General features: G+C 41.3%; 1 protein-coding gene across 2 annotated transcripts in view; it reads left to right on the top strand.

Moving 5' to 3' along the window:
• PARP8 (poly(ADP-ribose) polymerase family member 8) overlaps positions 1-16,062 on the top strand; it is a 319,726-nt gene that overhangs the window by 151,028 nt on the left and 152,636 nt on the right. For both annotated transcript variants that reach the window (XM_075839740.1, XM_075839730.1), the window contains exon 4: positions 1,764-1,850. In XM_075839740.1, coding sequence (XP_075695855.1) covers positions 1,764-1,850 — 87 coding nt within the window. The remainder of the gene's footprint in view (positions 1-1,763; positions 1,851-16,062) is intronic.

Here is a 16,062-nt window from a genome sequence, read left to right on the forward strand (position 1 = left end):
GGGTTTCCCGGCCGGGTGCCGGCCGTTCATAAATCGGCCGGCACCCGGCTGCATTGGGAATAATAGACCCCTAATGGGGCTATTCACACGACCGATTTTTTGACGGCCTGGAAAACCGGCCGTCAAAAAATAGGACATGCTCTATTTTCGCCCGGGTACCCGGCCGCCCGGCTCCCATAGAAGTCTATGGGGCCGGGTAATACACGGCCATCACCGGGATGTGTCCCGAGTGATGGCCGGGTTTTCCGGAGCTTGCGCTCTATCTCCTCCTCCTCACAGCGCAGAGTGCATGTGAGGAGGAGGAGTTGATGCATCTGACGAATTGCATCGCTGTACACTGTGTGGCAGGGCCGGGGTGTACAGCAGGTGGAGGGAGCGCTGCGCTGGCTCCCTTCCCCTGCTTGTTAAAAGCACCCTGGCCCGGCGACACCTTCGATGGCGCCGCTAGCAGCTGCAGCTGCTGCGGCTGCTACTACTGCAGCGACGCCACTATAGCAGAGCAGGGAGGTATCTCCCCGCTCTGCTATGTGCTAGCCGCACTTTAGCTCCTTGAAGGAGCGGAATCCCCGTGTTTTCGGGGATTCCGCTCCTGGACAAAGCGCTTGATGTCTCTGTCCATATCTGGGCAGTGACATCAGGGGAAACTCCTGAAGCGGAATCCCCGAACACATGGGGATTCCCCTTCAGGAGTTGCCGCTGATGTCACTGTCCGGATCTGCCCGGCCCGGCACGGATGCAAAACATAATGCAAACCGGCCGGGCAAAATGGCCGATTTTACCGGCCGACACTCGGGCTCGGGAACGACCCGGTCGTGTGAATCCCGCCTAAGACAAATATGCATTTGGTGCCTCCATTCTGAATATATTGGTGTTTAGCAGTAGTAACACTTGTCCTGCTTAGCTTAGTTTCTAGTGTGTTCCCAATCAGTGGAGACAAGAAGTAGTAATGTATAGGACAGAGAGAAGGGCTGCTGGTCGGATCTCTTGAATGCAAAACACAGATTTATGTATAAGGCCGGATTCACACACAGCGTTTTGCTGCGTTTTTGTGCCTTTTTGGTGGCATTTTTAATGTCCTTTTTTTTGTGGCTTTTTTTTAATGCTTTTTTTAGTGAGGCCTGATATTACATTAAAGTACATTACATTATTATTACATTATAGTAAAATATCAAACGCGCTACACACAACTACGTTTTGGTTTGTGGCGTTTTTGAGGCAATTTTGTGCTCAGTGGCAATTTTTCCAAACACAGCATACTCTGGGTATGGCGTCTTTTCTAGCGTTTTTCCTATAGGCTTCTCTATAGGACTGCAATAATGGCAGTAAAAAAAGGATGTACAAAATGACAGCAAATTAAACAACACAAAAAAAGCCACTAAATATGCCTTATCATTTTAATAACGTTAGCGTTTTTAGAAGTGTTTTGTGATGCAGTTTAAAATGTCTGAGCGTGAAAGAGGCCTTATGCTATGTTCTCACAGGGCAGTGACGAGTTTTTTCTGCTTTTTGTCTAAATAATTTGACACCTGTCAAATCCTGTTATTGCCAGATTATGGAATATTACTTAATCTTCTGTTCCTTTCTTCCTCTATGCAGAGATGTAGCAGAGCTACATTTTGTTTGGGCATTGCATGTACATTGTGATAATGCTGTAGTTTACCTGTAGTTCCATGTAGTCCCAGCTAAGAAAACATATAATAGTATATAACTGTTTTGTTTTTTTACAATTTTTGTTCTCTAATCCTACCTGTTTGCTTCTATAGATAACACGTATGTGTCCAGTTCAGAAAATGATGAAGATGTGTTAGTCACTACAGAACCCATTCCGGTCATTTTCCACAGGATAACAGGTAAGAAATGTGCAGCTATGATATAAATGCATTGTATGTATGCTGGATTTCTTATGAGTGAATCTCCTCTGGAGCCATTTGTATTAATAACAATATGTTACTATAGAACTCACTCATAGGGAAGCATACCAAATTCCACACTTGCCTTGCCTAATTAACCTTAAGGGCACGGCCAAACGTAGCGGAATTGCTGTGGAATTCCGCTGCGGACAGTCCTCAGTGGAATTCTCCAGCGGCCGTTTTTTACAGTTGTTTCACCAACATTTGCAGCGGAAAAACTCTGCCACGTCTGGCCATGCCCTAAGGGCTTGTCCACACGTAACGGAATCGCTGCAGAAAATTTCTGCAGCACTTCCATTAGGGCTCATCCACACTTAGCGGAATTGCTTCGTATTTTCCGTCCGCAATTGCAGACGAAAAATAAGCAGCAGAATACAGTAGCAGCAAAGTGGGTGAGATTTAACAAATCTCATCCAAACGCTGTGTAAAAATTCAGAGCAGGAATTTTTCAGACCGCAGCAGGAATTATCAATTCCTGCTGCGGAAAGATGACTGAATTGCTGCTTTTTTATTTCAATATATTTTTATTGAGAAATACATAACAATAAGTAAACATGACATGCAATATATATTTTGCGGCTCACAGGCCTACTAAAAGAAGTACTTATACACAATCAAAGACAATCTTAAATCAGATCTAGATAAGTAAAGAACCAGGTCATACATGGCATTATTAATAATCTTCCTGTTATACCAAGTAGATGCATGCTCGGTCATTTCTGCCTTTTCCATCAGGTGCATTTCTCTTAAGCAACGGAAAAACATAAACAAGAACAAACAATAACAGGTGACTCACATGAGACCAGAGTAAAAATAAGTGTAGATACTAGAAAGCTCAACTTCTGTATGTGAGGTAATAATAGGTGTTAAAATCAGGTCAGAGGAGAGGGGGTCAGGATATGACCATATAACGGGCTCTTAGTGAATTCCAGCCAATTCTTCCACGTTTGTAGCAATTTTACATGAGTTCCACTCTCCCATCCAGCAAGTTCTTCCATTCTAAAAATCTGTCTAATCTTTTCCAACCATTGAGGGATTGTAGGCGGGGACTCGGATTTCCATTGCATGGGGATGAGAAGTTTGGCAAATGGGTTACTAGTGAATGCTTAGTTGGTCTAAATGAAGTGTTAGGTAACCACAGCACCACCAGTTCAGGGGTGAGGCATATGTTCACCCCACATATTTCATTAATAAGTCTCCCAACTTCAGACCAAAATTTCTTTAGGACTGAACAGTGATACCATATATGTGAGATAGTCCCCACATCTAATCTACACCTCCAGCACAATTCATCCGTGGTAAGCCGCCATTTATGGAGGAGCTGGGGGGTTCTATACCATCTCGTCAGTGTCTTAAAGGAGTTCACTTGGATCTTGACACAGCGAGAAAATCCATGTGAGTTGGACAGAATAGTAGAAACCTCAGAAGGGGTAAAAGTGGTGGAGAACTCCCTTTCCCATGCTAACAGATACCTAGGTTTAGGCGGGGCAGCCAACTGCAGGAGTTTAGTGTATATTTTAGAGAGAAGGCCTTTGGGTAAGCTTGGAAATAACAAATAATGTTCTAGCCAATTAATGTCCCGTAATGGTTGTGTATACCTTGTACAAAATTCTCTACATACCCTAGTGAATGCAAATTCATGTATGAATGAGATGGCGGTAGATTCTAGTGGAGTTAATAAGTCAGCTAGTTTCGGCAGGACCGAGACATTTTGTAGAGTAGGATATACTAAGGTTCGTAGTAAGTGAGACCAAGGAAAGTGAATCGGGGTGACTGCTGCTTTCAAGAAGGCCGGAAGGACCTTGAGAGGCATAAGTGGAGAGGGCCCCGTATCCGATTCTGGTTTTATAAAGAGGTTCTGCCACACCTCTACCGTGCCTTTCAGTGTGTCACTCAATTGACCTGAATTGCTGCTTTTTTAAGAAGAGATGTTACCATCACCCAATATTGTGAAAAACGCAGCAAATTATGCACCATTTTCTGCAGTCAAAAATGCAGGAAATTGTGTGTTTTTTCCGCAGCGGAAAGTCTGCTACTTTCTGCTGAATTGCTGCAGACATTTTCTGAAGCAATTCCGTTACATGTGGACAAGTCCTTAAATGTCACAGTTTTTACTGTAGAAAATGGTGCAGATTTTTATGCGTTTTTGTCAATGCAATTCAGTCCACTTTCAGACGTAATTGCATGTACTCGCGTTTTGCGGAGCGTCTTTTACGGACGTAATTTGGAGCTGTTCTTCATTGAAGTCAATGAAAAACGGCTCCAATTACGTCCCAAGAAGTGTCCTGCACTTCTTTTGACGAGGCTGTTATTTTACGCGCAGTCTTTTGACAGCGACGCGTAAAATGACAGGTCGTCGGCACAGTACATCTTAAGACCCATTGAAAGTAATGGGCAGATGTTTGCCGACGTATTGGAGGCATTTTTTCGGACGTAATTCGAGGCGTAAAACGCCTCCATTACACCTGAAAATAGGTCGTGAGAACCCAGCCTTAGGCTGAAGATGGCGCTTTGAGCCGTCTTCAGCCAAACAAGGAGCGATGATCACAGCCGAAGGTACAGGGTGCTCAGCTGAGTGCTTCTATACCTTTGTTTCAATGATGGTGGGAGTCTCAGCATTGGAAACCCACTGCTCAAAACTTTTAAAATGTCCCTATGATATATAAAAAGTTTTTGAAACTACTGTTACTATTTAAAATCAATGAGTGGTCTGTGTAATTTAGGACAGGACAGGTCCTCCAGAGTGAAAGACGTGATTTGTAGCTGCTCTTCACTCTGGCCAAAAGTTGAGGAACCTGGAGAGATGACCCCCTCTATTATCTTAGAATTCTATAAATAGGGTTTAAAAAAATGGGTTTTCTAAACTGGACAACTTGTTTAGGTTACTTCATACATTTTGTAGAACATTTAAAACTATTTTCGTTAGGTAGCATTATTTTCAGTAGCATCACAGCAAAAAATATAGCTGTCCGTTGTTTATAGCTAGGTGGGGACTAAGACTAAGGGCACATTCAGACATGGTGGAATTGCTGTTGAATTCCGCTGTGGACAGTCCGCAGTAGAATTCTGCAGCAGTCGTTCTTTACATTTGTTTCTATACATTTTTAGGAAACTTAGTTCAGACGTTGCGGAAAATAACTGTGCGGAATTTAGGCTGCGATTTTGAATTTTCCCTCCGCAGCATGCTCATGACGTTGCGGAGAAGAAGCGGAATTTCACTGCGAATTTCAGCCTTTACAGTGCAAAAACAGAAATCTGTGGCAAGTCCGCTGTGATATCTGCAACGTCTGAATTACCTGTCAAATATGCAAATGTTGGTGCAGATTCGTTGAATTGCCCCGAATCTGTATCAACATTTGCAGCGGAAAAATTCCGCCACGTCTGAATATGGTCTTATACTGAATGTAACTCTATGCCTTATCAGGAGCAAAAACGCACAAATGCTCTAGAATGCTAACTCTTTATTTTTATGTGTTGGCTTCGATTGCCAAAACGGCAGATGGTCAGCAGTTACTGCTGGATTCATGTACATTTAATGTTTAGGTTGGTGATGGATATAGGAGCAGTATTTATGTTTATACAGGACTGTGGAACATAAATTGTATGAATCATTACCTTGGTGTCCTTCAGCTTTATTCCCATGTAGCACGGTTGTATGTTCCAATATCCGATGTGTTTTGTAAGGCTTTTCATTAGAATTTAATAAAGTTACATATTTTGCTCTTTTACATATGTTGTTGACAGCTTACATATTGGCAATAGCGTATATAGAATGCCCCCCCCCCCCCACATTCTTCCCTAAAGCAAAAAAAATCACCAGTAAGTATAAGTCCTTGAGAGGTTCTCTTCTGTCACATTTAAAAAAATAAAATCTAACAATTTTTTTAGCTATATATTTTCTGGGAAAGCTGATTTATTGCAGCACCCACAGTGTTGTCTACCTGCATTGCAATTCTTCTTGGTTATACCAGTGACAAATCCCCTGCTCCAATATCATTACTGAAATTTGGTATATTTGTCATGAGAACCCTATTTAAAGAAAGGTCAGAACCTGACAAATGTCACAAATTTAAACTTACCATAGAAATCAGTGCAAATTTATGGTCATCGTATGATCAAAAAGACAGACCAGTGAGGTTGGCATATGGACTCACTATAGAAGTTCACATTTATTCCAGAAATGTTAGCAGTATGGAATTTATTCTATCCAAAACTCGACAGGTTGACCTATTCACTTCTCTCTTTCTTCAAATACCACCACTAACTGAGAATACAATCCAAAACACTAACCAGAGGCGTAGCTAAAAGCTCATGGCCCCAGTGCAAAAGTTCTTCTTGGGCCCCTCAAACTTCTATTCACGGCTGATGGCACCAGCCCAACCGTCACCTTCAGCTGCATCATTAGGTTTCTTAAAGCGTACCTAACTTTTTAGGTAACCTTCCAGAATAAGCTGTCATATGTGTGTACATGAGTAATAACACTATTTCTTGCCCTTATGTGACTTGTATTCTGCATTATTTAGCAGTTTTCTCTTCTAACTCTAATTCTTAGTTGTCTCTGAGCAAGTGGCAAAGCCTAACAGCTATCATGTTTCCTATATACAGCACACATAGAAGAGTAGAATCCTGCTCTCCTATCTCTATCTATCACATATGTATAGAAGCAGCAGCAGCAGCATTAAAGACATTATACAGCAGTACAGACCAGTGTAGCTGAGAATCCAACACTGGGGTGACATAGAAATGTCTGTGTCTGTGTCTCTCTCTCTGCTCCTGCTTGATCCTAATGCTCCCCACCCCTCTCCACAGACTTGTATGCAGCGTTGCTGACACTCTCTCTCTCTGCTACCTCCTCCGGATCCCCCTCGCCTCTTCATAGACTTGTATGCAGCATGTCTTTGTCTCTCTCTGCTCCTGCTCCCTCCCCCTGTTCACCCCTCCTCACTCCATAGACTTGTATGTAGCATGTATGTGTATCTCTCTGCTTCTGCTCCTACCTCTTGCTGCCCCCTCCCCTTTCCATAGACTTGTATAGGCAGGCAGTAATGAGACAAACATCCACCTTCTGCAGCCCGTCACATCTTCTCTGTAACCAGGGACGTACTTTGCTTGATAACAGGGGGTGGACAGCAGATTACAAGAAGGGAGACACCTAGGGTTTTAAAAGATTAAGACATATGTTTTGGACCTGCGCCCCCAAAAAAGAAATAATATATATATATATATATATATATATATATATATATATATATATATATATTTTGAATAATTATTTGAAATAAAAATCATTATTTCTAACCTTGTCAATGTCTTGACTATATTTTCTAGTCATTTTGCAACTCATTTGATAAATATAAGTGTGAGTTTTCATGGAAAATACAAAATTGTCTGGGTGACCCCAAACCTTTGAACGGTAGTGTATCTCACAGTATAAACAAAACGTTGGCTAGGTGATTCCACACACTGTACCACACCTCCAAAAAAGTTAGGTAGTAACATAGAAATTCCGCAACATCATTTATATACAAAAGAAGGACAAGGAGTCATGCACTATTTCATATAAATATAAAAAATTAAAATTTTTATTAGTTGACAAAACATGGGGGATAAAATTACAAAGAGGATCCGTTCCAATAGAGCTATACATGGGCTACACACAAGTAAATATATAGTAGTCAAAAATAGTACATATAACACATAATACTGTGTGGTCATCAGCAGGAATCTATAACAATGATCATATGCACAGATAGGTATGAGGTAATTGTCTAAGACATAGTTAAAGAAGGAGGTGTACACAGACATTAATATATATCCGCAAAGAAGTAGGGCATAAATGGAGTCTCCAAAGGAGCAGTGTAATGGCCATCCACCTCCACTATTATTACACAGATATACACGACCAACAGATTATTTCACCGCCCAACGTCCCTGCCAACCCCGACAAGAGTCTTATTGCAGAAACAGTGCTGGACCACACAGAGATAAGTACATTACTTCAGGACTTTTTGATCTTTGTTATGGTGTCCCCTGTCTTCTAAGTACGCCACAGATGACAAGATGCATCTGTATTATGGAAATATTTACTAAAAGAGTAGGTTTTACCCTTTTTCCAGGGTCTATGTTTTACTCCAAGGGCCAATAAAGTAGGAGGTTTGATATTGATGATTATTTATAGAGGTTCTGTAACTAAATTTAGTTCAAAGTCAGAATTACCCTGAAAAACAATAGACACTGATAGTGTAGAAAACATTCAATTTTTTGCAGGATTGTCACAGGGTCATTTTTTGAAGGCCTTCTTTTTGATTTCTGGAAGCAGGAGGATCTAGCCTTATGGAGCATAAAGACACTTGTGGAATGTCACCATCCTTGGAGTTATGTTCTGTCAAGGATGATGAAATTCGGCAGATGGTGCACTTAGCCTGTAGATCATTGTAGTACCTCTGTAAATGTCCTTTTTATTTAAAGGATCGATGGAGGTCCAGAATGAGGAGGAGACTTGGAAGGAGCTTTAGATAATGTGAAGATGGTAGTTAGCCTAGCTATATATATCGTAACAAGGGCTGGACTGGTTAAGTCAAGTAATAAATACATAATGGAGTAGGACAGCATGGCTCATCCATTCTAGGGTTGATTAAGTCCCTACTGGATGCAACAACGATCCCTTACAACATACAGTCCCATGTGCAAAACATAATTTTCCTCCCTTCAGCCCCCTTCAACATACAGTCCCATGTGCAAAACATCACCTTCCCTTCTTCCCCCTCCAACATACAGTCATATGTGCAAAACATCACTCTCCTCCCTTCAGCCCCCTTCAACATACATTGTAATATGCAAAACATCATCCTCCTCCCTTCAACCGGCCCCAACATACAGTCTCATGTGCAAAATATCACTCCCCTCCGTTCAACCACCTGCAACATACAGTCTCATGTGAAAAACATCACTCCCCTCCCTTCAGCCCCCTCCAGCATACAGTCGAACGTAAAAAAATACTTCTCTACCCTCCCTTCATCTTCCTCCAGCAGTCACATGTGCAAAACCTCACTCTCCTCCCATCAGCCCTACTAAAACATACAGTCCCATGAAAAAAACATCACTTCCCTCCCTTCAGTCACCTCCTACATACAGTACCATGTGCAAAACATCACTTCCCTCCATTTAGCCCCATTTGACATACAAACCCATGTTTAAAACAAACCACTCTACTCCACTCATCTGCCTCCAACATACAGTCCTATGTGCAAAACATAACTTTCATCCATTCAGCCCCCTCCTACATACAGTCCTATTTGCAAAACATCACACCCCTCCCTTCAGCCGCCTCCAACATACAGTTCCATGTTAAGAAAAAAACATCACTCTTCTCCATTAATCTTTTTCCAACATACAGTATTATGTACAAAATATCCTTCCTCTCCCTTCAGCCCCCTCCAACATACAGACTCATTCTGCAACCCCTCGCTCCCCTCTTATTACCTGTATACACGTGTAGACAAGCACTTCTACTTCCTGTTATAAACACTACTGTAATCTGGGGGGCCCTATCTTTTCTCCCAGAGGCCCCAACCCTCACTATGATATCATACCTAGCAGGAGGACAACCAGGATTGCAGGGGTTTTGTGACTGACCCATGCAGAGACAGGTCAGAGATGAGGTGGAGGAGCTACAGAAGCCTGCTAGGAGGAGAGCGGCCCACTGCAGACAATGGCCCATCTGGCATTTGCCCGAATTGACATATGGGCAGTCTTCCCTTGACTGCAACCTCGAATGAGATGAGCTGAACAATTTGGTAATATTTCTCAATTTTCAGGTCTTCCTGCACTGAAATAGTCAGATTCTATAAAAGAATTAAACATTTTAAATAAGCAAAAAAAAAACAAAAACAGAACAAAATAGAAATGCGAAAGGCCATTTCAAAAAGACAAAAACAAAAGGAAAAGACAAATACATAAATACCCAATAGAGACCAGACTGGGACACGCACACATGGAAGTGTCTTATCCCAACCATTAAAATGTTAGAACTTACTGGATCTTTTTCAGTTCTCTAAACAGAGGTTCCATGTATAGAGTATTCATGAGAATTTAAGATGCTATTGAAATTCTATTAAATATGTTATTATAGATGGTGTTATAGATTATATTATTATAGATGGTATTAGAGATTATGTTAGATAGTATGAATGTTGTTAATCCTGATGTTATTATAGATGTTACCATTGTCGTTCTTGTAAAGACTGCCCCTAAGTAAAAAGTAAAATTAAAGAGGCTCTGTCACCACATTATAAGTGCCCTATCTCCTACATAAGGAGATCGGCGCTATAATGTAGGTGACAGTAATGCTTTTTATTTAAAAAAATGATCCATTTTTAGCACTTTATTAGCGTTTTTAAATTTATGCTAATGAGTTGCTTAATGCCCAAGTGGGCGTATTTTTACTTTAGACCAAGTGGGCATTGTACAGAGGAGTGTATGACGCTGACCAATCAGCATCATGCACTCCTCTCCATTCATTTACAAAGCGCATAGGGATCCTGTTAGATCCTTATGTGCTGTCTTATACTTACACATTAACAATACTGAAGTGTTTAGACAGTGAATAGACATTCCACGGAATGTCTATTCACAATCTCTGCACTTCGTTACTGTTTCTATGGTAGTTACAGCAGAGGAAGCGTGATCTTGCTGTAACCTGTCATTTACCGCGTAATCTCGCGAGATTACGCGTCCTCTGCTGTAACTACCACAGACAGAGTAACGAAGTTAAGAGATTGTGAATTTTGAGGCAGACTTTGCTCTGCCTGCACGCCGATTTTCGCTGCGTTTTTCACCTGCGGCCATTGAACGCCGCAGCTAAAAACGCCAAGAAATACGCTTTCTCTGCCTCGCATTGATGTCAATGGGAGGTCAGAGGTGTAAACGCCCGAAGATAGGGCATGTCCCTTCTTTTTCCCGCTAGCAAAAAACGTGTAAAAAAAACTCTGTGTGAACTGGCCCTTACCCCTTCCCGACCACCCCACGTAGGTTAACGGGCTACAGCACTGGTCCTTGTGCCTGAAGCCCGTTAATCTACATGTGCTCCTAACAGAGCACACAGAGTACAGGCTGCTACTAGCAGCCTTAGTACTGGGGGAAAATATTGGGTCGGACCACAGCGGTGATCCCCGCCGATTAACCCCTTAAATGCGGCTGTAAATAGCGACTGCCACATTTAAGCTGTTATAACAACATCGGCAAAGCCCTCTGGTCTGCCATCTAAGGAAGGCGATATGCCCCCTGTTAGTGTGAAACTGACAGGTATAATACCCTGCAATACATAACTATTGCAGGGTATTATAACAACAATCCAACAGTTGGATCTTCAAGTCCCTAGTAGGACTAAAAAAAGAAAAGTTAAAAAAAGTTAAAAAAATAATGTACAAAAATAAAAAACTAAAAGTCCAAAGTAATACAATTAAAAATGGCACTTTTTCCCTTATAAAGTCCTTTATTATTAGAAAAAAATGAAAAAAATAATAAAATAAAGTATAATGAACTTCAATAGAATATAATCTAATTTATTCCGCATGATGACCGCCATAAAATAAATAATAAAAAAATGATACCAGAATCGCTATTTTTAGTCACTTCAGCTCCCAAAAAAATGTAATAAATAGGCATCAAAAAGTCGCATGTACCAAAAAATGATACCAATAAAAACTACAGTTTGTACATTAAAAAACAAGCCCTCACACAACTTTCTTGATTTAAAAATGAAAAAGTTGTGGCTCTTAAATATGGCGACACAAAAATGAAATAAAAAACAATAGAAGTTTTCACGGCCTAATTACACTAAATTCAGCAAAAAACCTGTGGGATCAAAATGCTTATTATACCCCTAGATAAATACTTTTAGGGCTGTAGTTTCCCAAATGGGGTCACTTCTGGGGGGTGTCCACTGTTTTGGTCCCTCAGGAGCTTTGCAAATGCGACACGACATCCGAAAACCAATCCAGCAAACTTGAGCTCCAAAAGCCTAATAGTTACATAGTTAGTACGGTTGAAAAAAGACACATGTCCATCAAGTTCAACCAAGGGATGGGAAAAAGGGAAGGTAAATATTTCTACACATAGGAGCTAATATTTTTTTTTTGTAGGAAATTATCTAAGCCTTTTTTAAAGCCATCTCCTGTCCCTGCTGTGACCAGCTCCTGCGGTAGACTATTCCATAGATTCTCAGTTCTCACAGTAAAGAAGGCATGTCGCCTCTGCAGGTTGAACCTTTTTTCTCCAGACGGAGGGAGTGCCCCCTTGTCTTTTGAGGGGGTTTTACATGAAACAGGATTTCACCATATTTTTTGTATGTGCCATTAATATATTTATATAAATTAATCATGTCCCCCCTTAGTCGTCTTTTTTCAATTCTAAATAGGTTTAATTATTTTAATCTTTCCTTATAAATTTGATTTTCCATGCCCCTTATTAGCTTCGTTGCTCTTCTTTATTTTTTCCAACTCCAGGGTATCCTTTCTATGAACTGGAGCCCAGAACTCAACTGCATATTCTAGATGAGGCCTCACTAATGCTTTGTAAAGTGGTAATATTACATCCCTGTCCCACGAGTCCATGCCTCTTTTAATACACGACAATATCTTGCTGGCCTTTGAAGCAGCTGATTGACATTGCACATGTTATTTAGTTTATGATTTACACGTACACCCAGATCCTTCTCAACAAGTGAATCCCCCAGTGTAGCTCCCCCTAGGACATATGATGCATGCAGGTTGTTGGATGCCCAAACACTTAGCTTGTTTAAATCCGCTTGCAATTCACGAACATCTTTCATAGACTGAACTATATTACAGTAATAGTGCTCCTTCGCTTCTGAGCCCTGCCGTGTGTCCAAACAGCCGTTTATTACAGCATATGGGGTATTGCCGTAATGAGAAAAAATTGCTTTACAAATCTTGGGGCGCTTTTTCTTCTTTATGCCTTGTCAAAATTGGTAATTTCTACGTTTATTGGAAAAAATTTAGATTTTCATTTTTACAGACTAATTCCACTAAATTCAGCAAAAAACCTGTGGGGTTTAATTGCTCCTTATACCACTCTATAAATTCCTTGAGGGGTGTACTGTCACATAGGGTTGGTGGACCCACTGGGCCGTACCGCCTTGGCGGTATGGCAGCTGACCAACAGGGCGCAGGTCAGAGTCTATAGTTCATATAGGGTACCTGTGGCAGCTCGGACAGTAGTAAGGCAGGCTTGGCTGGAACTAAGCAGCAGGTAGACGTCAGGCGTGGAGTAGCAGGATAGGCGTGGTATACAGCACAGCACGGCAACAGCTCAACACGGCACTAAATCAGGATACAGGTTACAGGATGCAGGAACGGAACACTGGGAGCAGGAAACACTAGGGGACCATTTGCAAGACAAACTCAGGATACGACAACAACACTCAGGTGTAAGAGGAAGGGGCTGAGACCTTCTCATAGCTCGCTAGTGCACCCTGGTGATCACTGTGGAACAGGACGGCCGTATGTGCAGACATCTCTGGAGAGAAGGGCAACGACTGGATCGAAGGAGTTTGTGATCAGGGACCACGGACGTTACATGTACTTTGCTAAATGGGTTCTTTATGGGGGTGTTTCCACTGTTTTGATCCCCACAACACCTTTCCAAACCTGACATGGTGCCTAAAATATATTCTAATAAAAAGGAGGCCCCAAAATCCACTAGGTTCTCCTTTGTTTCTGAGGCCTGTGCTTCTGTGCATTACCATACTAGGGCCACATGAGGGATATTTCTAAGAACTGCAGAATCTGGACAATAAATATTGAGTTGCATTTTTCGGCTAAAACCTTCTGTGTTACAGTAAAAAATGGATTAAAATGGATTTTCTGACAAAAAAAAAAATTTTGTTAATTTCACCTCTACTTTGCTTTAATTCCTGTGAAACACCTAAAGTGTTAAGAAACTTTCTAAATGCTGTTTGGAAAACTTTGAGGGGTGCAGTTTTTAAAATTGCGTGACTTGTAGGGGTTTCTAATATATAAGGCCCTCAAAGCCACTTCAGAACTGAACTGGTACCTATAAAAATAGGTTTTCGAAATTTTCTTGAAAATGTGAGAAATTGCTGCTAAAGTTCTAAGCCTTGTAACGTCCTAGAAAAATCAAAGGATGTTCAATAATCGATGCCGACATAAGTTAGACATATGGGAATTGCTAATTAGTAACTATTTTGTGTGCTATTACTATCTGTTTTACAAGCAAATACATTTAAATTTAGAAAAATGTTTATTTTTGCAAATTTTGTCTAAAGTTTGGTGTTTTTCACAAACAAATACTGAATTTATTTATCAAATTTTTCCACTAACATAAAGTACAATATGTCACGAGAAAACTATTTCAGAATCGCTTGGATAGGTGAAAGCATTCCCAAGTTATTACCACATAAAGGGACACGTCAGATTTGAAAAAAATGGGCTGCGTCCGCAAAGCCAAAACAGGCTCAGTCCTGAAGGAGTTAAAGAGGCTCTGTCACCAGATTTTGCAACCCCTATCTGCTATTGCAGCAGATAGGCGCTGCAATGTAGATTACAGTAACGTTTTTATTTTTAAAAAACGAGCATTTTTGGCCACGTTATGACCATTTTTGTAGTTATGCAAATGAGGCTTGCAAAAGTCCAAGTGGGTGTGTTTAAAAGTAAAAGTCCAAGTGGGCGTGTATTATGTGCGTACATCGGGGCGTTTTTACTACTTTTACTAGCTGGGCGTTCTGACGAGAAGTATCATCCACTTCTCTTCAGAACGCCCAGCTTCTGGCAGTGCAGATCTGTGACGTCACTCACAGGTCCTGCATCGTGTCGGCCACATCGGCACCAGAGGCTACAGTTGATTCTGCAGCAGCATCAGCGTTTGCAGGTAAGTAGCTACATCGACTTACCTGCAAATGCCGATGCTGCTGCAGAATCAACTGTTACCTCTGGTGCCGATGTGTCCTCGCTCGTCTGACACGATGCAGGACCTGTGAGTGACGTCACAGCGTGATCTCTCGAGAACACGGCTGTGTCTGCAATGCCAGAAGCTGGGCGTTCTGAAGAGAAGTGGATGATACTTCTCGTCACAACGCCCAGCTAGTAAAAGTAGTAAAAACGCCCCGATGTACGCACATAATACACGCCCACTTGGACTTTTACTCTTAAACACACCCACTTGGACTTTTGCAAGCCTCATTTGCATAACTACAAAAATGGTCATAACTTGGCCAAAAATGCTCGTTTTTTAAAAATAAAAACGTTACTGTAATCTACATTGCAGCGCCGATCTGCTGCAATAGCAGATAGGGGTTGCAAAATCTGGTGACAGAGCCTCTTTAAAGGGGAGAAAAATAGGTTGTTCACCCCGATATTTAGGACAATTCTCATTGTATACCGATTGACAGCAATGAGCTGCTCACATGTCGGCCGCAACAGTATAAATACTCAGCGTTATCTGTATATAGATACCCTGTACATTAAACAGAGCAGCATGTTCACTATATACATTGTATATATGCTCAGCATCAATTGACATTATATATATTTAAAAAAAAATCAGGGGTTTGAATCAGGACCCCTGCAAATAAACGGAATGAAGTAGCCACATACTATTTGTTTTGTACGTAGACACAACAGAACATCTGGATTGGTGTCTGTGCCTTGTACTGCAGCTCAGACCCCCACCAATCAAATATTGATCATGTATACTGAGGATAAGCAATCAAATTTAAATCCTGGGAAATCCCTTTAATCCAAATAAGATAATTTTTCTTATAGGATTTTATGGCTATGCACTAACAGAGCTTATTCCCATAGAATTAAATTGGGTGCTTTAAAAAGTAACTGTACTTTCATAAAACTTGTGATATGTCATAGGGAAATATCAGAAGTTTTGATCGGTGGTGGTCTGAGTACTGAGACCCCCACCGAATGCTTAAACGATTAGGCAGAAATGCTCAGCTCCAGAGGCGTAACTTAAAGCTCCTGTGCCCCATGCAAAATCTCTAACAGGGCCCCCAATCTACCATGTGACATTTAAAATACATATGTGGAAGATGGGGTTTGGGCCCCCACAGGCACCAATGTCCCCACAGGCACCAGGGCCCTCTGCACCCCCTATAGCTATG

This window comes from Rhinoderma darwinii, chromosome 1, assembly GCF_050947455.1.
Source record: "Rhinoderma darwinii isolate aRhiDar2 chromosome 1, aRhiDar2.hap1, whole genome shotgun sequence".
In the NCBI taxonomy this organism is placed as follows: domain Eukaryota; kingdom Metazoa; phylum Chordata; class Amphibia; order Anura; family Rhinodermatidae; genus Rhinoderma; species Rhinoderma darwinii.